Below are 27,658 nucleotides of genomic sequence, written 5' to 3' on the forward strand. Positions count from 1 at the left end.
TTCGTTCTTTGGAAATCAAAAATATAATAAACATTAATATATAACATAATTTTGATATGACACAACCCTATTAAGAATTATATACAAACAACATATAAAATAATGAAAATAATGTTTGTATCACAAAAATCAACTAGACTCTGCACTGTACTTATATCATGTTGACGACCATCCTGACTCTGAGATGATGGCTGCAATTAGTCCAGGAGTAAGTTCTGCTAAGCATCATTTCAATTGGGTTGATTCCAACTCTAGCCCAGATGATGATGAGTAAGAATATTACTCAGACAAACAATCTCCTAATCCATCCATCGAACATCTAGATCCAAAAGGACGAGATAAACTCTATTCTTCGGCAGGTAAGAGATATTTTCAGACCTGAGCTTCAGAGTCCAGTTTCAAGAACTCCTCAATTGGATCAACCAAACATCATGACAACAGTATACTATGTCTGAGTCATATGACCAATCTGTAACAGTGACAATGTCCATGGATCTAAAAGGGGCCGGTACAGATTTGGAAGGAAAGTCACCCTGGCGAATATAGGGGTTTCTGAGCACAAAATAGTATCTATCTTAGAAGATAACACCCAGATGAAGATGGAGATCTTGTTGAAGAAGGTGTTCATCAAGAAAGGGAGTTGGATGCTGGTACATAATCTCTACGACGTCAGGAACCTTCAGGTAGTAGGGTTCTAGAATTAGGAAATAAATTATATATGAAAAATATGACCTAATATAGGATCTCTTTTATATTCTTTTTTATTTTTATTAATGTCTGGCATTATTTTAAAATGAGTGAGATTAGAACAGTACGACGGAGGACAGAATGACGAAAAGACGAACGACGACATATGGCAGTAGGAAATAAGTAAGAATAAAGAAAAAGTACCTACGAGAGAACGAAGTTTTAATACTAGCCACTCCCTACACTAATGTGAACATTTGTGACATCAATACAAGATTGTGTTATGTTTTTCTTTTCGATCTGAGTGATTTAAGAGCAATTTTGCTTTAAAAAACGCGACAATAACCTATGAGACGTCAGTTGAGGTTGATTTTTGTTTTTTCTTGCACTACACATCGTAATACAACATTTAGTCATTTTTAGAACTAGTTTTTCCATAAAACGACGTATTTTGGCACATATTTTCTAGAAATAAAGTCTTTTATCTCAATATTTCCAAATTGTAAACAAACTAATGCAAAACAACTACCACAAAACTCGTTGCATAGAATGGCGGAACTGGCACGGGCCGTGCCGGGCCTAAAATTTTGACAGATTTCTATGAATGTTTTTTTTTTTTTTTAGCAGTGAGTGGAATATGTTTTTCTCTTTCGTCATACACAATTGTACTGTGGAAAGAAAGAGATGGATATATTTTACGCTTTCTGCCAAAAATGCTTCGAATTTGTAAAAGTCAAATTTCTTATAAATTGACAAGAGCTTATAATTCTTCATCTGAGTTCTCCATAGACTTTGTTGCTAGGCTTGTTGAAAAAATATCGATACATCGGTATATTCGATATTTTTAATTCGATAAATCGATATTTTTTGCCGATATATTGTTAACCGATAAATCGATTATCGATAGATATTTCGATATAAAATATCCAATATTGAAAATTGTATCAAAAACGATATTTTTATTTTATTTATGGATCTTGGCTTGGAAGTGCCTCCACAGCCGACGCCGGTTACCAATCCAATTTTAAAGTCGCTAGAATCCAAAGCCGTAAAACAAATGGAAAAATAACTGTATAGTCTATGACTTCTAGGTTGCTTTGCGTCCGTCACTCACTTTACACCACACTTCACTTTAGTTCTAGGGAAGTGAATAAATAATCGATTTTTATTTTAATCGATTATTTTTTTCTTACGATCTATTTTTTGTAATCGATTTTATTAATTGTAAAAATCGATTTTTAATAAATCGATTATATGAATTAGGCATTTTAAATCGATTTTTGTAAATAATGCCATCTATGCGTTGAATTAACAAATGGGTAAGTAAGTTTACAAAACGTGAACAAGTCGATAAAAAATCAGCGCCATCTTTACGTACAAATATATAATAAGTTGTGATCTTTTGTGTCTTTTTTTATTTCTTCGAAGTTTTGAAGTGTGAAATAATTGTTGTTAACCATAAAAATGTCTTCCACTGGTAAAACACCTAGAAGCTCCTGGCGAAAATATTTTGTAATAAAGAAGGATAATGCCACCGCAAAATGTAAATACTGTCCAAAAGAGTTAAAAACATGTAGTAATACTACAAACTTGAAACAGCACATTGAAAGGAAACATTCTGATATCTTACAAGCTGACGAGGTAACACTAATCATTTGATGTAATAGTTATTATTGATTATGATCCTTATGACAACATTATTCTAACATTTTTAGAATATTTAGAATTTTAATTGCAAACACAAACCAACTGACATTATAATTTTATATTCCATTGCTCATTCTAGTGTACTTTATTATTTTAGAGGTTAATAACGTTTTCATGTTATCAAAATTTTCCCAGATTCCTTATTTAAAAAAAAAAAAATTTTGTAGATAGTAATTTTGATGGTGATGAAAATATTTTTAATTTTATTTTGTTTTTATTTTTATCGCTGCAGAATTCACATGAAGTTGATATTCAGGATACTACAAAGTTGGGGCATAATAATTCATTGGTGCAATCTTCAGCGACAGAAAGTGAGGCTTTATCTTCAACACCAAAACGAGCTAGATCAGACATCGGAGCGGCTTTTTCAAAAATTTCAGCATATGCTAAAGATGGTGACAAAAATAAACAAATAACTCAAAGCATCGCGGAAATTATATGTCGAGACAGTCTTCCTTACAGTATGGTAGAAGGAACAGGATTTAAAAAATTAATGAAGACTGTGGCTCCTCTGTACAAGGTTCCATGTCGTAAAACTATTACAGATCTTATCGACACTAAATATGAAGAAAAGAAAACCCTTATCAAAGAAAAATTACGGTCTGTTAAAAACGTCTGTCTCACAATAGATGAATGGAAAGATATGCAGTTAAGAAGTTTTATAGAAAACTTTGAAATGAAATCAATAAATATTGCGTGTGAACCGCTGCATGATATTCATACAGGGGAATACTTATCGGAAGTGATTCTTAAGGTTTGTGAAGATTGGGGTTTGTCTCATGAAAAAATTGTGAGTGTTACTACAGACAATGGCAGTAACATAGTTAAAGCTATTGAAATTACTTTTGGACGAGCAAAACATATTCGATGCTTAGCCCATACATTGAATCTAGTAGTTAAAAATTCTGTGAATTCCTCTGATGTTAAACTTTTTTTGGATAAAGTCCGAAAAATCGTAACTTGGTTCCACCAAAGTGGTGTAGGTGCTGAAGAATTGCGACAGATGCAAATGCAGCAGTGTTCCCGAAGGAAAATTAAAGCATTTGGTTGGAGACGTATCTACAAGATGGAACTCACAATTATTCATGATTGAACGTTTTGTGTTAATGAGCAGTACAATAGGATCTATTTTGATAAACCATCCGAATGCACCCCAAATGCTTCAAGCAAATGAAATTGTTGTGCTGAAAGAAATTGGAAAAGTTTTAAAGCCTTTTCACAATGTTACTGAAGAAATGAGCGCCGAAAAATATGTGACAGCTAGCAAAGCCATACCCATTATCAAGTGTTTAAGAACATTGTTAGACGCAATACCGATAACCAGTGATTTGGCAAACCAATTAAAATATTCACTACAAACTGAATTAAATAAAAGATTTGAAAATATCCAAAAAGTTCACCTTTTCTCGGTCGCAACGTTTTTGGATCCTAGATTCAAAAAAATTCATTTAGATGAGCCATTATCTCTGTCAAAAACAATTAATTATACCAATCGATGTTTGAGTATAAATACCAGAAATGATGATACTCTAGCAGTGACCCATTCTGAATCATCTCTTTCATTAGAAGTGGCCAACGACGGACAAGATATATGGCAGGTACACCAGCAAAAAATAATGGCTGCTCATACGTCAATGACCAAAAATTCAGAATTAGACTTATATATTGCGGCACCATTATCAAATCTTAAAATGGACCCTCTCGATTTATGGAGAAGCTCTGAAGGAACTTTCCCAAGGTTAACTGCCTTGGCTCTGAAACACCTCTCAGTTATGGCCACTTCTGCACCAGCTGAAAGGTTATTTTCGAAAGCGGGAAACATTGTCAGAAAAACTAGGAACCGCATTTTAGGAAAGCGATTGCCAAAATTATTATTTTTAAACTCTTTGACTGAAGACTTATGGCAATAATTTTCTTAAGTTTTTTGATTTAATTTCATTTAAAGTGTGAAGAAAGCTTTCTTTTCTTTTTCAATATTTATACCTAGCAATTATCGTTTCATTTACTACTTAAACTAATCGGTTTATTTCACTTTGATTCTAGTCGATTGTTTAGTGATACAAAACATTTGTGACAATTATTTATTTTAGTTTTTATATTATTTAAACTCAAAGCTTGAAGAAAACTTTTTTTCTTTTTCTAAGTTTGATACTTAAAATTATCATTATGTTTACTACTTAAACTAATCAGTTAATTTTACTTCGATTCTAGTCAAATGTTAAGTGATACTAAACATTTGTGGCAATTATTTATTTTAGTTTTTTTTTATTATTTAAACTCAAAGTTTAAGAATAAAATTATTGTGTTTTTTTGTTTTAAAACATACTAAACATTTGTCATTTTATTCATTATTTACCCTTATCAGTTTATTTTATTTTTTTAAGTCAAATTTTAAACAATACTGATGAATAATATATCGAACAAGCATTTTTCGTATGAAAAAATCGAAATGTCTACAAAAATCGATTATTTCCTCGAAAATCGATTTTTCACAAATCGATTTATCTTGAAACAAAAAGAATCGATTATTAAATAATCGATTTTTTCGACTTGAGGTCACATCCCTACCGTCAACTATTCACGCTCAAAAAACGTATAATAAGATGTAGATCCCACATAAATAAAATAGATGTATATAGTATATATAGCATATAGTATATTAACAGCTACTTTCTGGATGTTCACAGGGCTATAAGTTTATCGCCTCTTATATCTACTTGCTCATTGCTGGGGGTGGGACCACAGCCTTTCTATGCTAGATAAGATCAACATTCTGATATCTACACTGATAGTGTAATTTGTGGTCAGAATCCAGTGCTTCTAATAACTAACCTAAAATGTTTCAGTTGGTGACCACATAAGCGACCACAATTACTGTTTACCAATTGCACCTGAAAGAGACATTGAGGAAGCTACTGCTCTCAGAGTTGATGGTTGGTATTGTAGCATTGAAAGATTAATATAATTATTTGTATTTATCAATTTGAAATGGATTCAGAATATGTTTATGTATGTTTTTAAACAATTATTTTACTTTCCAGGTGATTATTCTTATCATAAATCAGTTGAATCACAAGTTCCTGAACCCATTGAAATAGCTTCAACAACCAAGTGTAGCCATGTAGTATCACTAATATTAGTTGAACCAGCTCCAGAAAACGATATTAGTTGAAACAAGTTTCTGACCAAAAATATGGTTTTTGATGGTGCCATTGCCACATGGGATGATATTCTGACAGTATGTAGAGCTGACTGTCAACTTGGACACACCAGGATGAACAAAAAATTAACAGATCATCATGTGATTGCATCAAAAATAAAAAAAATGAAAGTCAGTGTAGCTGGTCAAGTTCTCAGCGCACAAACCAGTGCCATGCTGAAATACACCTCATTATACAGTATGTATTTTATCCTTCAAATATGAAAGTCACTAGAGGTGTATGGATTTTTGTTATACTTTCACTCAAAAACTACCAAATGTATTTGATGATACTATGGTAATATAACTCATACTTCAGAATAAGACATAAGTACAATTGTATATGATAGGTTACAATACATAGTACATTTATCTTTATACTATAATTATATATATATATAGATACTAGCTGTGGGTAAAATACCTAGGCGCAGGTAGTGCAATAATATTTAAGTATTATTTCTATGTTTTGATATTTTAATTATTATGATGATTTTGTATGTACATACAACTCATAACTATTTGGTTTTGCTTTTCAGGTACAACTGTGAATGGTGAAAATGTTAGTAAAACCATGAAGACAACAGGTGAAGCTGTGGAATTTATGGACAAATTATTTGACAGCGTAAATGGCTCAAAGCGCAGCACAACAAAAGGGAAACTAAGAGGGCCAGTCAAACCAAATTCCGAACATTTTTGTTTTTGGCATGAAGCTATAGAGACATTAAAAAATCTTAGATTTATAGACTCTGCCAGTAAAAAAGCACTAATGAACAAAAAAGAATATTATATAAGGGTTCCCTCTCTTGATGGGTGGGTCACAACACTGGAAAGTTTTGTAAGGATAGCCAAATTGCTGTTTTCAAAATATGGTTTAAAATATTTTTATCCTCGCTTTATAAACCAGGACCCGTTAGAATTTTTTTTTGGCAGAATAAGGGCTATAAATTATAGAAATGTAAATCCTGACTCATGTACATTCATAAATTCATTTAAATCTCTATTGATCTCCAATGTGATGGGTCCTCATAGCATATACTCCAACTGTGAAGATGACAGTGAAACTATAGTAGATTTTTTCAATTTATTAAAAGAAGATATCGGTACTGATGACAAAGAAAATCTGCCAGTAAATTTTAATTGTATGCCTGGTCTGATTTCCTTGCCATCAGATCAACAAGAGCAGGAAAATAACACATTTTGTGCAGCAAGCGCCATTAATGAAAGAGTGCGTGTTCATTCCTCAGCTTACATAGCTGGATATCTGTGCAGAAGAATTTCAAAAAAATTTAATTGTAAGGAATGTCAAAAAACATACATAGGAAATAAAAATGAAAATATTAACACATGGATTGCACATAGGGAGTGTTTGATAAATTGAGTAAAGTTAATTAAAATTGAAAATAAACTCACGGCACGACGTTAGGTGTTTTGCAGACTCGTTGACAGTTTTTTAAAGCGGCCGCGACCGCTTCGTTGGTTGGCGACAAGAAAATTTGTAATAACGCCATCTCGTGGCAATTTAGGTGAACATCCCGCCCACCAAGAACTCCGTTCTTCCTGTCGCCGCCCACCGTAGTTGTTAATGTGAAGAAGGTAAAGCAACCAGTTTCGAAACTGGCCGCTTCAGTAAGCCTGACTTGGTTCGCAGGCTTACCACTCGCACTTCTCCATCTTGACCTGGATGTGTGTCTATAATTTGTGCCATAAGCCATTTAGTAGGAGGAAGAGAAGGTTCCTTTATAAGAACAATGTCACCTATCTCTGGAGCCTTTGATTTTGAGTTCCATTTATGTCGTTGTTGCAAATGATGCAAGTATTCTACGCTCCACCTTTGCCAAAAATGAGCAGTAATTTTTCTAACCAATTTCCAACGCTCCTGTGGCGTGATATTAAATGTATTTTCTTGTTTCTGTGGTACAGCCACCAAGGGTTCCCCTATTAAAAAGTGTGATGGGGTAAGTACGGCCACATCGTTGGGATCATCGTTCAATTCGCATATGGGACGAGAATTAAGACAGGCTTCTATCTGGGCTAGCAAGGTAATCATTTCTTCAAATGTTAGCGTTGTATTCCCTAATACTCTCAATAAATGGGTCTTAACAGATTTGATACCTGCTTCCCATAAGCCTCCAAAGTTGGGTGCTCTTGGCGGTATGAAGTGCCACGTAGTTCCATCGTTGGCTATCATTTCAGCTATCTGGGGTTGTAACCCACCTGAAGTCGTCTTGAATAGAAATTCTAACTCCTTAGCCGCACCCACAAAGTTAGTGCCATTGTCACTCCATAGGTGAGCACAATGACCTCGTCTGGCCACAAATCTTCTAAATGCAGCTAAAAATCCTGAAGTCGAAAGGTCACTCACAGCTTCAAGATGTATTGCCTTTGTTGTAAAACAGATAAACAGGCATATGTAGCCCTTGTAGGATTTGTGGCCACGGCCTTTAGAAGTTCTAATTTGGATAGGTCCAGCATAATCTACCCCACTTATCTCAAATGGTCTTCCAGGATGGACCCGTTGAGCTGGTAAATTTCCCATAATGGGTTGTTTGGTACTGGCATTATGTCTCACACAAGTGACACACTGGTGTATACATTTCTTGACAAGAGATTTTAAACCTATAACCCAATATCTGGACCTTATGTAATTGGTGGTGAGTAGATTACCTCCATGAAGCAGTTTCAAATGTGCATCTCTTATAAGTAAGTGTGTTAAATGTGAGTTCTTGGGTAAAATTATGGGATGTTTAATTTCTTGAGGTACTTTGGCACCTTGTAGACGTCCACCAACTCTCAAAAGATTTTGTTCAATGTAGGGTGACAACTTTCTTAAGCTGCTTCTTTTCTTAACTTGTCCTTTGTTTATGATGTCACTAATTTCTTCGTTAAATTGATTTTCTTGTTCAACCTTGATGAGCTGGAATAATGTTTCTTGTAATTCTGCAGCGGACAAGTAACTGGTGAATTGTTTATTATTGTTTTTGTTTCTTTTCCAATTAATAAATCTCCTACAGTAAGTTAGTACTCGAATCATTCTATTAAATGTTGAAAATCTCTTCAGAATGTTGTCCTCTACATTGCAATTAAATACCTTAATTGTTTGTTTTCTTTGTTCTAATTCCGTCTTAAGAATGTGAGGTTTGCGTTGCTCAATTTCACTGTTACTTAGCCATTGTGGGCCAAACCACCACAATGTTTTGTTTCTTAATTCACAAGGAGGCACTCCCCTTGAAGCCAAATCTGCAGGATTATTTTCTGACTTTACATGACACCATCTATCATTGTCTAATCTTCCTTGTATTTCTGCAACTCTGTTAGCAACAAATGTTTGCCACCGAACTGGTGGTGACTGGATCCAAGCTAACACCACCATTGAATCTGTGTATGCATATACATTGTTTTTAGGTATATTCAGGACTTCTTTGGCTTCCGAAAGCATCCTTGCTACCAATACCGCAGCACACAACTCCAGCCGAGCCACTGACACTTGTTTAAGTGGTGCCACCTTAGTCTTGCTTTCCAGAAGTGTTACAGTCACACCATCTTCCTTAACTACCCTGATATACAAAACCGCTGAGTAGGCAGCAGTAGATGCATCTGCGAATCCATGCAGTTGTACAAGTGAACAGTCAGGTTGTATGTGTAGCCACCGATCAATCTTGATGTCTTGCAGTTGTTGAAGCTGTTTACGGTAAGTTACCCACTCATCTATTAAATCTTGCGGCAACTGCTCATCCCAATCTGCGCTACATAACCAAAGTTTCTGTATTAGTATCTTGGCAAGTATTATGGTTGGTGCTAACCATCCAAATGGATCAAAGAGACGAGCTACATCTGATAGAATAGTGCGTTTAGTAATTTCTGATGGAATTTCTGGTAAGTTTACAGTAAACTTAAATTTGTCATCCTGTCTATCCCATGATAGTCCAAGAATTTTGATGATTTGATCAAACTTGATTTCAAATCCATGGTGTTGAGATTTGCTTTCTGCTATAATGTCTAAGACTTCCTCTTGGTTACAAGACCATTTTTGTAATTCAAAACCTCCACTCTTAAGAAGTTGAGTGAGTTGTTTATAAGCTTCTAAGGCTTCAGAAGTGCTTGAACAGCCAAACATTAGGTCATCCATATAAAATGATTCCTTTACTATTTCTGCGGCCATGGGAAACTTGTGTTTTTCATCTTCAGCTAGTTGTAATAATGTGCGTACTGCCAGGTATGGAGCTGATGCGGTTCCAAAGGTGACCGTTAGTAGTTTATATGATTGGCAGTTTTCCTCCGGGTTATCTCTCCATATAATGCGTTGATATTCGGCATGCTCATCAGCTATCAGCACTTGTCGATACATCTTGACTATGTCAGCGACCAATACAATTCTATGTTTTCTCCACTTCATTAGTAGAACTCTAAGGTCGCTTTGCAATGCAGGTCCTATGAGTAGAGTGTCATTTAGTGATGAACCTCCAGTGCCCTTGCATGATGCATCAAAAACTACCCTGACCTTGGTAGTGTCCTTGTCTTCTCGAATCACCGGATGATGCGGTAAATATATGGCATTGTCGCTGTCTTCGTTGGCTAAAGCCATATGTCCTAGTTCTTGATATTCATTTATAACATTTTTGTATGCTTCCTTTAACTTTGTATCATATTTAAATCTTTTTTCTAACGTAAGAAATCTTGCCGTAGCAATTTCCTTTGTTTTGCCACATTTTTCTACAGGAGTTTGGATATCCTCTTTAAAAGGTAAGTTAACCTTGTATCTTCCAGACTCCATCCTGGTTGTGGTTGTTTTATAAATGTCTTCACATTGTTCTTCCTCCTTTGTCTTCTTCCTCTCTGTTGTAAGAAATTCATTTTCTATTTCCCAGAACCTTTTAAGCATGTTGTTTTCACATACACAAGAATGCATACTTATAATTCTGTTGTTTTCTATAGTTGTGTTTGTATCTCCTGAAATAATCCATCCCAGTTGTGTTTTCTGCGCTAAAGTACCAACCGGGCTCCTTAACAAACCTTCCTCCATAATCTTGCTGGTAACACTGGCCCCTAACAGCATATCAACCTTTCCTGGTATTCTGAAATTAGGATCTGCTAGAGTTATTGATTCTATCTCTGGCCAGTCCAACGAGTTGATGTGTTTTTGAGGTAAGTATGTTGTTATATGACTTATTACATATGCTTGTATCCATAAAGTATAGTTTGACCGGTATCTTGACTTCAATTCAAATTCCACTGTATATCTAGAACTTATTGTTTTACCTTCACTAAGGTGGAATTTGCAGTTATTTTTTTGTCGCCTCAAACCTGTAGTTTGAACAAAATCCTCTGTCACAAATGAACTTTGCGAGCCCTGGTCTAGTAGAGCCCTATAGGTTTGTATCTGCCCATTCCTTGCGGGAATGTCTACTAGAGCCGTTGCCAATAGTACTTGGCCAGGGTTGTATGAATGATGTGATACCGACTTGTGTTCATCTGCTTGTTTTACTTCATGCCCTAACGTCTGTGGAGTTTCACTAAAATCTCTTTTTTCTGGGTGTAATAATGAATGATGTTTCTTCTGGCAAACCCTACACCTTGTGTTTCTCTTACATTGGAAAACTGAGTGATTTGGTATAAGACAATTATAGCAAAGTTTGTTGTTTTGAACAAATGTCTGTTTGTCCTTGTAATCCTGTTTTGCAAAATCCTTACATTGGTATATGTAGTGATTATCCTTACAAAATGAACAACTTAATATTTTCTCTTCATCCACCTTTGAAGAATGAAAGGATTTTGATTTTACTGGTTTACTCTTGTATTCAATCATCTCTAATGATCTAAATCTCTTTTCTAAAAAGTTAAACAAATTCTCTAAAGTTGGAAATTCATTAAAGTCGCAGATGTTTTGTTCCCACAGCCTGTGGCTCTCAGAATCTAGCTTGGAGACGGTGAGGTACACTATGATAGCATCCCAAGATTGTGTTGGTAGCCCTAAGTTTCTTAAAGAACTGATGCATTCTGAAGTTACATCTAAAAGTTGTTTTATGCTTTGTTCCGACTCAACACTTAAGGGCCTTAAGCTAAATAGTTTCTTAAAAATACAATTAGAAATGTACCTTTTGTTGTTATACCGCTTCTTGAGTGTCTCCCATGCTAATGTGTAATTACTGTTAGTTACTGATATACTTCTTAAAAGTGTCTCTGCTTCTCCGCTAAGGCTTGTTTTTAAATAATGCAATTTTTGCACATTATCCAACTTGTTATTATTGTGAATTAAAGATTCATAAATATCATGAAATGATTGCCACTCAGTATACTTTCCAGTGAAGGTTGGTATGTTTATACTAGGAAGTTTAAGCTCAGTATGTTGTGATGAATTGCCATGTGATGAATTACCTTGTGATGTCTGTTGAAGTGTTAATGTTGCTGCATGTTCATTTAATTTGGTTTTCAACTCACCCTTAAAGTTCAAATAAATTTCTTCACACTCATAAAAGGTCTCCTTGGTAAAATAGGCTATACTTTTTCTTTGATCTTTGTTTACGCATCTTATTATTTCGTCGTGAGTACTATTAAATGACTCCCAAATTTGTTCTAAATTTTGTAATCTTGTTTCTACGTAACAATGTGTTAATCTACTTTTGGGTGATTTGCTAAAATTTACTTGATTCTTTTGTATTTTTTCTAATTTATCTAATTGGCACAATATTAATTTGTCTAAATCCATTTTCTTTGTTGTAAAATTTTAGTAAAATTTAGGCGGTAGTTCTGGTGGGTGTCGGGAATGTTCGATAGTTCCAAGTAACATTAACTATTGAAGAAACACGTAATAAACATAATTTTTACACTTTTATAGTTCACTAATTCACAACCGAGCCGAAGGACCACTTTTATGTATGATAAATTGAGTAAAGTTAATTAAAATTGAAAATAAACTCACGGCACGACGTTAGGTGTTTTGCAGACTCGTTGACAGTTTTTTAAAGCGGCCGCGACCGCTTCGTTGGTTGGCGACAAGAAAATTTGTAATAACGCCATCTCGTGGCAATTTAGGTGAACAGGGAGTATAAAAAGCTTAAAAACAGCAATTTGGCGTACCACTCAAAGCGTTTTCTTATAGTATACAGAGATGTATCTAATTTGATACATAATAATTTAAATAATTATGCGCATAGCAAAAGCATCGGGAAATGCATTAAACACGATATTTTAAAGAAATCCAATTTTAACTGGCTGGGTTGCAAAGTGCATAAAACATGTGTACGTGAATATGTCATACGTTTAATATTAAGAATTCAAATACACAACTGGTGCAACATAATAAATAAAATACTAAAAGGGGACGTAGAAGAAAAATATGTGTTAAATATGAGCAGACCTCAAATTATGCCTTATAGTAAATTTAAGTCATATAGGTTAAGGAGGAAAAATAAATAATTTTTTAAAAAACTTTGTTTTATTATACGAGATCAAATTGTAATTCTATAGGAATCTCGAATCTTATCGATTGTGGTACGTCACTATTAACAAATATATCGATAGATTGAGTTCGTTTAACCCCTTACTACCTGAATACCAAACAGCTCATATAAATATGTATGATGTATAATTTCTGTTATATTGTAATGAAAAATATAAATTCATAGATAATTATAGATTCAATTCATAGATAATTGTAGTTATTGTAATTCGATATAATTGTTCGTTAATATTTGGGAAAGCCGTAAATGTACTAAATTTAATTATATTAGTGTTTAGCATAGCTACAGAGTAAAATAAGGAATTTTAAGGAAACCAAGGTTGCTGCAGAACTGATAGCAGCAGGGATAAGGGAAATTTAAAAAAAAAAAAAAAAAAAAAACCCCTTACTACCATCTTTGCGACGCTAGCGCTTTGCGCCAACGGTGGAATTAATCGTAAAAACTATACAGAATAGAAGTGTCCAATCTGTCTCTGACTAGTATAGTAGATATCTGTGCTAGGCTTGTTGAAAAAATATCGATATATTCGATATTTTTAATTCGATAAATCGATATTTTTTGCCGATATATTGTTAACCGATAAATCGATATAAAATATCCAATATCGAAAAGACAAGTATCCATTCAATGACCACTGATGGTGCCAGTAATATCGTATCTGCAGTGAAGAAATTCATGAGAGACAACAAGAGAATCCCTTGTATGGCGCATCTAATCAATTTAATAGTAGATGCCGCATTGACGAAAGATGCATCCGTTCTGGAAATTGCTAATCAAGTTAAATCTATTGTGACATATTTTAAGCAATCTGTCAACGCCATGGACGAATTAAGAGCAGAGCAACAAAGTCAAAAAAAGAAGGGGAAGTGCTAACACTCATTTAGTCGGTCAGCACTCGATGGAATTTGTGCCTAGATATGTTAGAAAGATTTAATAAGTTGTCAGCTATAGTGGCTAAAATTTTATCTGGCAGGAGAAATGCGCCGGATATGTTAACATCATCGCAGCTGAATGTCATCCGAGAGCTAATAACACTGCTTAAACCATTTAAGCAGGCCACTGAAGACATCAGCGGTGATCATTATGTGAGTGCTAGTCTAGCAATACCAATTACTAATTTGCTGGCGCAAGGACTGGAATACGAAAAAGCCTCAACAATATTAGGTATTGCCGTAAAAACCAGTTTGTTGGAAGGGGTTACTACACGACTAAGGCCCCTGGAGGAAAATGTATACTTGGCAAAAGCTACAATTTTAGATCCGCGTTTCAAGAAGATTCACTTCAGTTCCGCACTGGCCGTTTCAAAAGCAATAACTGAGCTTTCAGATGAAATACGCGCAGAACACAGGCGACGAGGACAGCTTTCGTCTAATCTTAATACTGACACAATGCCTGAAACACAAAATTCTTCAACGTCAGAATTATTATGGTCTCGACACGAAAAGCTCCTAGCTGCTGCAGCCAGCAACAATGCAGCTAATCTAGTCTATCGAAGCAACAGAATGCCGGACGAGTTGAAGCAATTCCTAGATGCTCCAAATCTATGCCGTAAGGAAAACCCGATAGTTTTGGATAGACACGAGACATTATACTCCAGTTCTTTCGAATCTGGCACTTAAATACTTGACACCTACGGCTTCCTCTGTACCTTCAGAGAGAGTGGCGTCTGCCGTAAATCTTGCGGTTCCTAACAATAGAAGCCGGCAGACAGCGGAACATGTAAAAAGCAGAGTTTTTCTACTTTCACTATCGGACAAATACTGGTTTGCCTGATTTATTAAAAGTTAGAAGATCGCTTTTTTGTGTCTGATATGTATATTATTTTGTCTAATAAAAAAGAATAACTATAAAAATACCTTCGTTACTATTGATACTAGACTATCATTGCGCTAGGCTAAGCTAAATACACTGTTATTTTAAAACCACAATTTTCAATTTTTTTTTCTCGATATTTTTTTCACTTTCGACATCCCTATTTGTTGCTCAGAGCTAGGAACCATAGACCTTTATAACATTCATACTATGACCAAAGACATAAGAGGACTGGAAATACTTACCAAAAAAACGTGTACAATATCTCATAATCTCATAGATTCGTTGCTAAAATGGCTGCCATTGCCTAGGACTGCCACTACCACTATATTAAATATTGTTTTTAAAATATTAACCTAGAACATAACTTGTTTTAAGATAGTCAATTATTATCTTTTCTTATGAAGCCTCCGATGTTGTTTACGAATAAAACTATTGTAATCCTAAGTATACACCAAAGATTATTCAAAAGAAGCCTTTATCCTAGCTTTGCGTCGGCTAATTTCTCGAAGAGGGATACCGCAGGAAATTTATTGCGATAATTGCCGTAACTTAGTTGCAGCAGCAAAACAAGTCGGTCAATTTATTAAGAAAAATCTTTTAGACAAATTCTAAACGAAACTTAACTAAATTCTTCGACTAAGTCAACTTTCAAAACTTCAAACTGTCAAATTACAACCTTCATATGATCCTCATTTTCGGGTCTGTCAGAAGCCCACATTAAGTCAGCTAAGCACTTGATCAAAAGAGACAGAGGCAATTCCCATTATACTTTCGAAGAGACATGTACTTTATTAGCACAGGTTGAGGCGATACTGAATAGTCGTCCTTTATCCCCGTTATCCTCCACTCCTGACGATTACCTTCCTCTTTCTCCAGGACATTTTCTGATCAGCCGACCGCTGACATCTGTACCATCTAGACCCTTCAGAACCGGAACGTCCCTGCCAAACACGCTACGAGCTGCTTGAAAGAGTTCGTCGACAGTTTTGAAAACGCTGGCAGACAGAGTATATTTCTGAACTACAGGAACGCAAAATGTGGAAGAAAAACACATCAAGCTTGGCAATCGGGGATCTTCTCATCATAAAAGAGTACAACACTCGACCACTGGACTGGCGCCTTGGATGTGTCACCCAACTATTTCCGGGTGACGATGGCATTGCACGCGTCGCGGAGGTGAAAACTACAAGAGGGATTATACGTCGTGCGCTCACTCGCTTGTGCCCCCTGCTGGACAAATCAGGCCCCGAGCATGTTCGCGCTTAACCCCTTCAGACCTGGCGTACACAAATGTACACATAAAATATAAGATAAAAGTGCAATTGAGAACGCTTGTGTTCATATGTCCACATTATAAACTACAAAAATGTATACTATTAACGCCATCTCTTGGCATTCTTTGTGACTTTTTCGACATGGTTTGATCAGTGGCTGACCGAAGTTGGAGCTCTGTAGGTAAGCTCGTCATTTTTATGTCTAAAAAGTAGGAAATAGCTAAATATACGCACTGCAAAAATAAGTAACATATAATTTGAGTTTATTATTCTATTTTTGTATCAATTATCACAATTTTTATATTTGTACCCAAATGTTCACATCAGGCCTAAACGATGTATTTACGATTGCTGAAGTATTCTAGCTGTATTTGCAAAATCTATTTTGAATATGTTTGTAACTATATTATTATTGTGGTTGTTGTTGATGCTATATAAAATATATGTTGTATGTAGAGATAATTTTTTTTTACATTTTCAGATAAAAAAAAAACACCAATATGTTTTCACCGGACGCCTTGGAAGCCATATTGGCTGGAACTCTTTCCGATATGGAGCTATCGTCTGATGACGAAGAGCCGTTTAGATTTACATCTGAAAGAGAGTTGCAGTCTGTCCGAGTTGGCGCAGATGTTATCAATCAAAACCAACGAGAGGTATTCCCACCCGACTCTGACGAAGATGAAGGGCCCAGCTCATCGTGGATTGGAACGAATGATCCAGGAGTTACTGACACCTGCGATGAAGTGGTTCTCGAAGTACCACCGACAACAGAAATAGAGTCCTCTCATGAAAATATACTTCAGAATATTACGCCTAAACAAAACAAAGATTGTGTTTAGGAGTTCCCTATGTCTCCACCTAATCAGATTGGTTTCCACCAATATCAATTGACCCTACGGTTGAAGCCCCAGTTGATTATTACTTTCGGTACGTGCCAAAACAATTATTTGAAATTATGGCTGAAATGACTAACATATTATACGCAATACATTCAAATAAAACCAGGTATAAACCTACTACTACACAAGAAATAGAAATTTTATTTGGGTTACATTTAGCTACTGGAATATTTAGCTACCCTTGCTTGAAAATGTACTGGGAAACTGGAATTAGCATACCCTTGTTCTCAGAGAATATGGCACGGGATCGCTTTTTTGAATTACGTAATACTTTACACCTTGTTGATAATACAATAATACCAGCTGGTTGCAAAGATGCATTTTTCAAAGTTCGACCAATATTTGATGCTGTTAGGAATCGATGTTTAGAGTTACCGCTTGAAAAAGAACTTTGTGTTGATGAGCAGATGGTTCCTTTCACTGGGAGACATGTTGCCAAACAATACATAAAAGGTAAACCTTGTCCAGGGGGACTGAAGATATTTTTTTTATGTGGTAAACATGGGCAAGCCTATGATTTTCTACTTTATCAAAGCTCTAGTCCAGAACTTGATAATAATTTGACGAAAAAAATTTGATATGGTGCAGCTATTGTCCTTCATCTCAATAAGAGAATTGGAGAAAGCAAGGGCCACGAACTGTACTTTGACAACTACTTCTCGTCATATCATATATTACAAATTATGAAACAAAAAGGCATTATGGCTGCATGCTCAGCTCGTATAAATAGATTCTCCAAACCATCGCTACTAAGCGATAAAGACATGAATAAAAAGCCTCGAGGATTCTCTCAAGAAGTAAGTAGTTTTGACGAAGATGTAACTGTTAAAGAATAGCAAAAAGATTTTACTCAACGAATATATTCAAACCAAATATCGAATGACATATTTTTTTATAATTTGTTTTTTCTATTGTTTTCCTTTGATGTATATGTGAAAAAATATATAGTCTAAAATTGGATTCAAGACGAATAAGTTGTTTTCATTTTATAAATAGTTTCCACAACATCTGGCGACCCTGCCAATAGATTTTTTCAGTTTAAAGAAATGGCTGAGAAAATAGAACAAATAAAAAAGGTATGAATAAAAATAAGACACTTAACCAAGTCCGAAAGTGTACTAGATTCGTTATTGTGTTCTACAGAAAAATATTTAAGCACAATATACCAAGTACATGCCAATTACAAGACCGTTAAAAATATTTACGATCAGCTTATAAAATATGACTCCGGAATAAAAGAAATATTAATTGTGACCGAGCCGTTCAATGAAGAGAAATTTGAGAAAGAGTTACATGAGGGAGATAAATATTTTAATAAATGAAACTTGCTCGACGTAACGTACAGGTCACTCTCAGATGAATATGTCGGAGATCAGAAGCAAAAAGTAAATATGAAGTTGCCAACGCTGGAGAATGCATCAGATTTTTGTAATCATGAGATTTTAGGCATTCAAGATCCGGCGCACGTACAACAAAACAGGAAAAAGAAGAAGAAGTCCTGAACTATCTCGGTAGATATGGAGTTATATCTCTTAGAACTTTCTTCTCCTGATATTTTGTTTGCGTTTTATAAATGTTTATTTTGTGCATAATTTTATTGTAAAAGTTAGTGTCCATTTTGGTTTGAATATTATGAGGAATTTCTTTTCGCGGTGTGGAGGATGTTAAAGAATAGCAAAAAGATTTTACTCAACGAATATATTCAAACCAAATATCGAATGACATATTTTTTTATAATTTGTTTTTTCTATTGTTTTCCTTTGATGTATATGTGAAAAAATATATAGTCTAAAATTGGATTCAAGACGAATAAGTTGTTTTCATTTTATAAATAGTTTCCACAACAGTAACTGTGGTCAAGTGGCTGGATAATAAGATTACCCATCTTGCTTCTAATTTTGTTGGTATTGGTGAAAAAGACTTAGTCAAGAGGTGGTGTAAGAAAGACAAGAAATTTATTGACGTTGAACGTCCCGAAGTGGTCAGGAAATACAATCACGCAATGGGGGGAGTTGACCTTTTAGATCAATGCATGAGCTACTACAGAACCTTCATAAAATCAAAAAAATGGACTCTTCGGATGATATTTCATGCTTCTGATTTAGCTGTAGTGCAGGCGTACCGAGAATACCAAACTGACAATGCGTTGCTAAACATAGCAAAGAATAAACAACTCACGTTGCTTCACTTTCGTCGTCAGGTGGCTGAAAATCTGGTGTTGAGGAATAAAATTATCATCGGTAAAAGAGGACGGCCCAGTGGCAGTAGCCCAATACCGCAAATTATTCCCAGAAGACCAAGAGAGGTTCGCCCTGTAGCGGATATAGCAAGAGACGGTGTTGGGCATTTTGGGACACGGTGCAAAATGGTCGGATGCAAGGGAAGAACCAGGATTAAAAGTATAAAATGCAAAGTTCACCTTTGCCTTACCAAAGATAAAAACTGTTTCTTAGCATTTCATACGTAAACTTATGAAACATGCTTTTTGAATGGGTCGAATGACTGATTTACCCATGTGCCAATTAGTTGCCTATCCCAAAGAAGAAATCTTTTTTTGGTAATAATTATAAGAATTGTACTTAAGTTTTGTTAATTTTATATTTCCTAATAAAACATTGATAAATTAAACTTTTTATAATTCCAATGAAACCTCATAAACAGTAGTCTGAGCATTACGTAAGACGGATGTGCACATTTGTACACAAAAAGAAAAACTATTTTTTCTGAAAAACCTGACAACCAGGTCTTTTTTCATAAATTTTTATTCTACTCTAGCTACAATTTTTTTTCAATGGACACAAAAAAATAATTCAGGTCTGAAAGGGTTAACCGCGCTTTAGACTGCCTCCCCTCGCACCGCAGGCGCCACCCCTACCAAACGCGAGCGCAACGACGCGCACGCCCCGCTAACCAATCTGAAAATAGTCTGTAAGCAAGCAACAGGGGAATGAACTTACAGTAAAATTTGTAATTATTAAAACATTAATAAGGAAATTGATTCAACAACATCATTTCGATACGACACAACCCTATCAAGTATGGTAAATAAAAGACATATAAAATAATGAAAATAATGTCTGCATCACATTAATATGACCTAATATGAACATTTGTGACATCATAACAAGATTATGTTATGTTTTTCTTTTCAATCTGAGTGGTTTAAGAGCAATTTTGCTAAGAAATGGAATACTAACCTATGAGGCGTCAGTTGAGGTTATTATTTTTTTTTTTACACCACATCATAATACAACATTAAATCATTTTTAGAACTAGTTTTTCCATACAACCACGTATTTTGGCACATATTTTCTAGAAATAAAGTCTTTTATCTCAATATTTCCAAATTGTAAACAAAGTGATGACAGAACAACTACCACAAAACTCGTTGCATAAATGGTGGAACTCGCACGGGCCTAAACTTTTGACAGATTTCTATGAAATTTTAGCAGTGAGTGGAATATGTTTGTCTCTTTTGTCAAACACAATTGTACTGTGGAAAGAAAGAGATACGGATATATTCTAGGACCGAGTATATAACCGAGGGCATGTTCCGATATGCACTGCGACCACTGTACAGTGTGACGTCAATTCAGTATACTGTGAAGCCGTTCCTTTATAGCCAGTTATACTGGTTACGATTTAAAACGGAACGCAATCCCGTATACTGTCAGCCGTATTTTTTGACGCAGCATTCAAATGAGTGTATTCAAGTTTTCTAGTACATTAAAAAAAACTGTTTTGAAGTACTGTCAAATTAAAAATGTTTTAATTAATATTAATTGTAAATTGAATTTACAATATAATAAAAGTAAGTACTTTTAAAAAAAAAAGAATATGTTTTTCATTATCAACACAGTCTAATAAGGTTAATTTTTGCAATTCTTCCATGGTTTTATGGTTTTATTTATTAATCCAAACTAATTACAGAACTTTAAAATTTTCTGATTAAACTGTAGCTTTGTTTATAAGACGTTAGGTACTCGAGTGGTTTTGACTGATCACGTGATCAAGGTACTGCGAGTACTTTACCTCGAAAACGCCAGTGCTCACAGTAGAATATGGCGGCGATTTATGACGTCATATATTTCCCTAGGGTACTGCGGCAGTGTACTGGCAGTCCATAACGGAACGAATTTTTCTACAGTGATAGCACTGTGTAGTGCTCGCAGTGCATATCGGAACATACCCCGAGTCTATTCTTTATCTGAGGATATATTTTACGCTTTCTGCCAAAAATGCTTCGAATTTGTAAAAGTAAAATTTTCTATATGTTGACAAGAGCTTCTCCATAGACTTATAGCTCAGAGCTAGGAACCATACAATTTTATAATATTTATCAATTCATTGCTAGCAAAAGCTAGCAAAGCCCATTTTTGACATTGACAGCTGTTTATGACATTTGACAACGTCAAACGGTGAGGCGAAACTTCGAGTTCGTAGTTCGTTCGGCCAAAAATACTTGTTTAGCTGTCACATCTGTATTCCGCTATACAATTCGTTTATAAAATAAACTACCCTTTTTATTAGCATATTGCCACGTGAAGGTAACGTGTGTTGCAAAATTGTGGTGAAAGACTTGGATTTGAAAACTGAAATATTTATGTGCCTTTGGAATGGTCGTTTCGTCTTAGAATGAGGTACTGTGAAATATTTTATGAACCCCCACGTGGAATAAGTACCATAATAGAGTTAAAATATGTTTCAGTATAAATCACTGGTTAAAATTTACTAGTGCCACGAAATCGTACAGCTCATAAAATAATTCTACGGCGAGTTGAAATACATTAATACAATGTACTAGTTGCCATAATTTTGCATACGTTATTTTTATTCATCTTCAATATTTTTATGTATAGAAGACATTTTGTATTGCAGTGAGAATTGTCATCGGATTTAAGAGATGCGACACAAGTAACAGCTCCTCAAGTCCACAATGCCAACTGCCACAGAGTTACACTCTACTAATATAGAGAGTTCTCGAGAAACTGCTCCTACGAAAGGCAGTGTGGAGGTTAAGCAAGCTGTCACAACGGAGATTCAGAATAAACTGAACCAGAGTATACCTGATTGTGAGGACACCCTGTCTAGTATGAAAGACATAAACCTCAATGAAACACCAGGTTTGTTAGCTTTACAATTACATTACAATTGCATAAATTGATTAAAAAATTGATCATAATCTGTGAGCATGTATCATTTTTAATTTTACCAATATTTTTAAATGTAAAAATTTAGTTGGTTTAGTTGAAGGTATCCCCGGAACAGATCTTGATGAAATTTGTCACAGATGTAGAACTTAGTGTGGAATAACATATAGATTACTTATTATGTTTATATTTAAATTTCTTGTCACGGGATTGCGGGCAACAACTAGTGATTTATAATTTCTCGAGCTACAGTTTTGTGAACATCATATGTCCAAATTGTAAAAGGAAGTGTAGGTTTTGTTTATTGGAAGTTAATTTTGTTTTTGATATCTGGCATATACATTTAGTTTATTTTACAACTTGAGACTTTTAAAAATATAAAAAATATGAATTAATAGATTACCAACAATATCATCAACCCATCCATTTGTCTCTGAGTGAGAATGAATCTGAGGACTGCATGGAACAGAAACCAGCAGACATGTCTTCAGCAACTGAGGAGTCCAAGGTGTCTCTGTCTGAGGATATCAACATGAAGTCGGCTTCCATCATACCAAAGCTCAAATACAAATATGACAATGGTAAGTCAATAAAAAAAAAATCCTTTCAAACTTTGGTCTTTAAATGCAAAAATTTTCCTTTAGTGTTATGGATGTGATTGTCAGGATGTTCCTGCTGCTTGTATGCTACATTTCTTATGAAAAGCTAAAATCCCTTATTTCTATTCTTAAAGAGCCACATTTACGTAATTTTAAAGTTTCATCCATTGTTAATTTTGTGAAGGTAATATGAAATAAAGTTGGTTAACTCTAATTTTTTACAAAAACAAAAAATGTACATCTCATTTATAATGTTTTGGTTGGTTACTGACAAATGACGAAGTCTTAGAGGGTAAACATTTTATTGTAAAAAATTAAATAAATCAAAATCTATATATATAAAAGAAAGTCGTGTTAGTTACACTATTTATAACTCAAGATTGGTCGAACTGATTTAGCTGAAAATTTATGGGGAGGTAGCTTAGAACTAGGAGACGGACATACAAACTTTTTTTATTTTGTGTGCATTTTTTTTATTCCGCGCGGACGGAGTCGCCGGGAAAAGCTAGTTTTACATAAAAAAATAGTTACAGAGAAATGACAACTCGAACATGACATCCATTCTGTACTATTGTCCCTTCTATGTCATAATTTTTTATAAAACTCATAAGTCGCTAGATGACAGCACATGAAGTTTTATCTGTGGATATTTATACTCTGCAATATGCTGTTTGTCTATGGTGAAGGGTTTGAATCGGAACAAGGTATTGTTTTTAGATAAGATTTCCAGTTTGTTAAAAGATAATTTTATTTTAGATCAATGGTCACCATTAAACCAGTCAGGTAAGAGGTGCTACGACATCCGGCTGCTGATGCAGATCAAAGATGATCCACTCTCAAAGACAAAACCCATCGGAGTGCATCTGGAACTGAGTAGCATTGTGAAGGTGAGCAACATGACTCTGTGAGGTCCACGGGAGACCCTGTGAGACTACATGTTGGTTACGTTAGGATATAAATAGCAATATGGGAGAAATGTAACAGCAAGGAAATCAATAACATTTTGGAAGGGGTCTTTGATAAAAATATTCCGACTTTTATGTTATAAATTTATATTTGATGTCATCACAGCGTAACTTTTACATCTATACATTTAATATGGATACATTTTTTATATGGGATGGTGTTATGCGTTACATACTCAATATAATAAAAACATACGACATTTTAGTTATATTTTTGTTTCCAGCAACATCAAGAACCTCAACCATTCAACCCGGTGCTGAGACCTATCAATGACTCTCTGTTCCCCAACTTCGCAAAGAACACCAGCAGCACCCCGAGAAACACAACACCGAGGGATCCCAAGAAAGATAACAGAAACATAAATGCAAACAGTAATTATAATTTATTTTTTGTTTAAGTATGTAAATATTGTAATGTGTTTTGACAGAGGCATAGTTAGAAAAAAAGTTGTCAACTTAACAGGGGAAGGATAGAAAAGGGAATTATTTTGATTGCTGCATCGTATAGTCAGGAGTAATTGAACTAGAATTGGTGATCTCTGTATCATCTCATGGTTTTTTTATATTATAATGTGGCAAAGCGAGCGAGCGCTCACCTGATTTCGCCGAAATAGCAAAACGACAGCTGCCCATAGACTTCCTCAATTTTAGATACATTGCCTACCTCTAATCGACGGAGGAAGGAACGCACAGATAGAGTATATATCCTCTTTCTATACATTCTATCCTCTGTCAAATTCACTTCCCCATCCTATCCTTATAAGAAAAGGGTAGGAAGAGAAACAGGACTAAAATGAACCTATCAGATGTGTAAAAAAGATTAGTGATTCAGTTTGCAGCTCAGCTCAGTTTGTACCATGATTTAACTTTAGAGCAGCTCGTCCGCTCACACAGTTGTACATTGTGATGAGTTGTGTGTCTTGCCGCAATCAATTTGTTTGTTGAACTGCAGCTCAACGCTTGATGTCTATGAGAACCTTTGAACGGTTCAGATCTGATTTACTCACATCTATGATTGTGCGCAGGCAGACCAGTGGGGGGGAGGGTGACGTCATCCCCCGCCCGCCCGCCGCCCCCCGCACCCCCCGCGCCCCCCGCGCCCGCCCCGCAGCCCGTGATCCGCGTGTCTCTGGCGCGGGAGGAGGTGCAGCTGAGCCAGACCAAGAACGCCTGGAAACCCTCGCGCCTCAAGAACGCCGGCCTCAGCGAGGAGGAGCGCAAGACACAGGTGGGAGGTCGTCAGGTGGCACTCCTCGATGACATCGTGTGCATGTGAAGTGACCACTCCGGATGTGTGTGCATGTGCAGGAGCTGTACGCGACATTCCGCGGCATCCTGAACAAGCTGACGCCGCAGAAGTTCGACACTCTGGTGGGCAAAGTGCGCGCGCTGCAGATTGACACTCGCTCGCGTCTCGCCGGTGTCATAGACCTCGTGTTCGACAAGGCGGTAGACGAGCCCGACTTCGCACAGACGTACGCCAACTTGTGTCACTGCCTCGCCTCACTCAAGGTACTCCCCCCCTGTCCCCCCCTCACCCCCCTCTCCGGACACCGGGTCGTACCGGGGGGTCGTTCGTAGTACAATGTGTGTGATACGCCAGGTGCCGTCGGACTCGGGCTCCCCGGACCAGTACGTCAACTTCCGGCTGCTCATCATCAGCAAGTGCCAGAACCAGTTCGTCACCGACAAGGTCGACGAGAACGTGTTGCGGATTGAGACAGAGCTCGCCGAGTGCACCGACATTGTGAGTACACACACAAGTATTTATTGATATTTAGATTAGTTTATTTAATTATACATTTAATATTTCAGGTCAAAAAGAAGGAACTTCAACTGCTTTTAGAAGAAGAGAATAGAAAAGTACGGATGAGATCTGTTGGGAATGTCAGGTTTATTGGTAAGTAGAGAAGGAGAGTGATTATACTTGTATGTTTATATTCAAGTATCGCGACAGTGAAAACTCACAGTTGTTGTATAATTTTCAGGTGAACTGTACAAGCTGAAGATGCTGACGGCGAAGATAATGGTGTTCTGCATGAACTACCTGATCGACAAGCAGGAGGAGGAGAAGCTCGAGTGTCTCTGCAAGCTGCTCACCACCATCGGGGAGCAGGTCGCCACCACCACAACATACCATCACTCAACACAACACGACACAACTCACCTGTATTACTTATTGCAGGTCGAGAGCGAGGTGAAGGAGCCTCTGGATGCGGTGTTCAAACGTATGCAGAACATAGTGGACCGCCGCGGGGGGTGCGGGGGGTCCGGGGGGTGCGGGGGGTCGCTCAGCAGTCGCGTGCGCTTCATGCTGCAGGACGTCATCTCCCTGCGCCGGCGTCGCTGGGCCCCGCGTCTCGCCGCGCAGCATGCACATCCCACCACCATGGACCGCATTCAGCGCGAGGCCGACCTCCATCACAGGAACATAGAGGTGACACCTCATCACAGCTATCTCTCGCACGCACCTCGCAATGTACTAGTTCTTATCTATGTAAATGTGTTTCCAGCTGATGAACTCCATGCCCATGTCTGGGGGCTACGGGCGGCGGGAGGAGGAGGGCGGGGCGCGGCGCGGCGCGCGGGGCGACGGGCGCGGCGAGCGGCGCGGGGCGGGGGGTGCGGGGGGCGCGGGGGGCGACGGCGGGTGGAAGTCGCCCCGACCCTACACCGTCGACGTGTCCAAGATCAAGGCCGGCTCGCTCAAGGTACTCACTGTGAACTGACAAAATATTTAAGACCCCCCAGGGGGTCGCAAGACTTCACAGTAAGGTATTGTAACCCCCCAGAAGACGGGTACTTATGAGTAACGTTACCTTTTCAGAACTTGAACAATATAAAGCTGGCGCCGCAGCACTCCGGCTGGAACCACGGCGCGCGCTCCTCGCCCCCCGCACCCGCCGCCGCACCCGCCGCCGCACCCCCCGCCGCACCCCCCGCACCCGTCATCGGCACCAGGAACGAATACAGCCTGCTGGAGAACTCCTCGCTGGACCCAGCCTCGCTCAGATGTAAGTGTACAATAACTAGGCTGTATCTAGTCTGTTACAGAAAACTGTCTTCATTACCAATTATATTTAATATTAATGTTTAATTATTATTCTGTTTTCAGCAAATTCAGACACATTGAGTTCTAGGAAAGGATCGAGCGACAAGACAACGAAAATAGACAGCGAGTGAGTGAGTGAGTGAGTGAGTGAATACAAACAACGTCACATGTAAATAAATATTGAACAAATGATAAGGCTGCTAGGAATCAATTAAATCTCATTTAGAATAAATATTGAGGACTTTGAGGTCACAAAATTGTCACAAACATTTCGATATAAGATCTTCCGTAAACTGACATTAATGTAACATGTAATTTTATTAATAAAAACAAGTTGAAACCGGTTTAAGTAATAGGTTGTAACCGGTTCATACCGCTTCATACCGGTTAACTGGATTCATCTTTATATAATTCATTTAGTACATAACAATGTGATATATAAATAGGTCTGCATAATTTGAGGTCCGTATTTTATATCAACTTTTGTCAAGTTGATGTTATATAAAGATCTTCTGAAACAAGTCAAATTGTCAAAACATTCCTGTCTATTTGATAACGTCAAATTAATATTAAATAGCTTGTCATTCAGTGACAAACTTGTCTGTTACTTTGGCTACAACTAATACTAACCGTTGATTTCTGAAACCAACATCTCTGAATAAAACATATCCTCATCCCTGTCATTATCTTTGACAAAACAATGTTTTTGGTCTGAGAAGCCCATAGTTATTTTCACTTTCACGATATCGCTCCTTTATATGTATGTAAATATCTGTAACTAGTTCATTCTGAACTGTAACTTCTCTTGTTCTTATCATTTCTGGTTTGTTATTTTCTATGCTTATGTA

General features: G+C 36.6%; 5 protein-coding genes across 5 annotated transcripts; 3 read left to right on the forward strand and 2 right to left on the reverse strand.

Moving 5' to 3' along the window:
• The first annotated feature begins 2,010 nt into the window (after window positions 1-2,010).
• Window positions 2,011-4,304, forward strand: LOC106711720 (E3 SUMO-protein ligase ZBED1). The gene is made up of 3 exons (XM_045684894.1): window positions 2,011-2,328; window positions 2,627-3,184; window positions 3,378-4,304. The coding sequence occupies exons 1-3, from the start codon at window positions 2,152-2,154 to the stop codon at window positions 4,302-4,304; spliced, it is 1,662 nt and encodes a 553-aa protein (XP_045540850.1). The 5' UTR covers window positions 2,011-2,151.
• Window positions 4,305-6,971: 2,667 nt separating this feature from the next.
• On the reverse strand, window positions 6,972-9,419 carry LOC123722619. Its single transcript, XM_045685016.1, has 2 exons — window positions 8,041-9,419; window positions 6,972-7,920 (listed from the first exon to the last, which is right to left on the reverse strand). Exons 1-2 carry the CDS (start codon window positions 9,030-9,032, stop codon window positions 7,176-7,178), a joined length of 1,737 nt encoding a protein of 578 aa, XP_045540972.1. The 5' UTR covers window positions 9,033-9,419; the 3' UTR covers window positions 6,972-7,175.
• Window positions 9,146-10,475, reverse strand: LOC123722604. The gene is made up of 2 exons (XM_045684895.1): window positions 9,397-10,475; window positions 9,146-9,275 (listed from the first exon to the last, which is right to left on the reverse strand). The coding sequence occupies exons 1-2, from the start codon at window positions 10,473-10,475 to the stop codon at window positions 9,146-9,148; spliced, it is 1,209 nt and encodes a 402-aa protein (XP_045540851.1).
• Window positions 10,476-13,490: 3,015 nt separating this feature from the next.
• Window positions 13,491-14,910, forward strand: LOC123722636. Its single transcript, XM_045685074.1, has one exon. It carries the CDS (start codon window positions 13,971-13,973, stop codon window positions 14,670-14,672), a length of 702 nt encoding a protein of 233 aa, XP_045541030.1. The 5' UTR covers window positions 13,491-13,970; the 3' UTR covers window positions 14,673-14,910.
• Window positions 14,911-21,497: 6,587 nt separating this feature from the next.
• LOC106711678 (eukaryotic translation initiation factor 4 gamma 1) lies at window positions 21,498-26,275 on the forward strand. The gene is made up of 11 exons (XM_045684896.1): window positions 21,498-21,684; window positions 21,923-22,167; window positions 22,593-22,775; window positions 23,550-23,680; window positions 23,983-24,130; window positions 24,784-24,986; window positions 25,067-25,270; window positions 25,362-25,505; window positions 25,574-25,658; window positions 25,747-26,221; window positions 26,272-26,275. Exons 2-11 carry the CDS (start codon window positions 21,981-21,983, stop codon window positions 26,273-26,275), a joined length of 1,764 nt encoding a protein of 587 aa, XP_045540852.1. The 5' UTR covers window positions 21,498-21,684; window positions 21,923-21,980.
• Window positions 26,276-27,658: the final 1,383 nt, after the last annotated feature.

This window comes from Papilio machaon, chromosome 28 (genome assembly GCF_912999745.1).
Source record: "Papilio machaon chromosome 28, ilPapMach1.1, whole genome shotgun sequence".
Taxonomy (NCBI): domain Eukaryota; kingdom Metazoa; phylum Arthropoda; class Insecta; order Lepidoptera; family Papilionidae; genus Papilio; species Papilio machaon.

Bases quoted from the DNA above. Each gene is read 5' to 3' on its own strand.
- LOC123722636 (XM_045685074.1), top strand. From the start codon at position 13,971: ATGTTAGAAAGATTTAATAAGTTGTCAGCTATAGTGGCTAAAATTTTA.
- LOC106711678 (XM_045684896.1), top strand. From the start codon at position 21,981: ATGCCAACTGCCACAGAGTTACACTCTACTAATATAGAGAGTTCTCGA. The intron at 25,271-25,361 runs GTACTCCCCCCC...GTGATACGCCAG, and splicing joins ACTGCCTCGCCTCACTCAAG to GTGCCGTCGGACTCGGGCTC. The intron at 25,659-25,746 runs GTAAGTAGAGAA...TATAATTTTCAG, and splicing joins TGGGAATGTCAGGTTTATTG to GTGAACTGTACAAGCTGAAG.
- LOC106711720 (XM_045684894.1), top strand. From the start codon at position 2,152: ATGTCTTCCACTGGTAAAACACCTAGAAGCTCCTGGCGAAAATATTTT. The intron at 2,329-2,626 runs GTAACACTAATC...TTATCGCTGCAG, and splicing joins ATATCTTACAAGCTGACGAG to AATTCACATGAAGTTGATAT. The intron at 3,185-3,377 runs GTGAGTGTTACT...AAAGTGGTGTAG, and splicing joins GTTTGTCTCATGAAAAAATT to GTGCTGAAGAATTGCGACAG.
- LOC123722619 (XM_045685016.1), bottom strand. From the start codon at position 9,032: ATGCTTTCGGAAGCCAAAGAAGTCCTGAATATACCTAAAAACAATGTA. The intron at 7,921-8,040 runs TAAAGGCCGTGG...TTTAGCTGCATT, and splicing joins CCTATCCAAATTAGAACTTC to TAGAAGATTTGTGGCCAGAC.
- LOC123722604 (XM_045684895.1), bottom strand. From the start codon at position 10,475: ATGCTTAAAAGGTTCTGGGAAATAGAAAATGAATTTCTTACAACAGAG. The intron at 9,276-9,396 runs GTTAGCACCAAC...TACCGTAAACAG, and splicing joins CTCTTTGATCCATTTGGATG to CTTCAACAACTGCAAGACAT.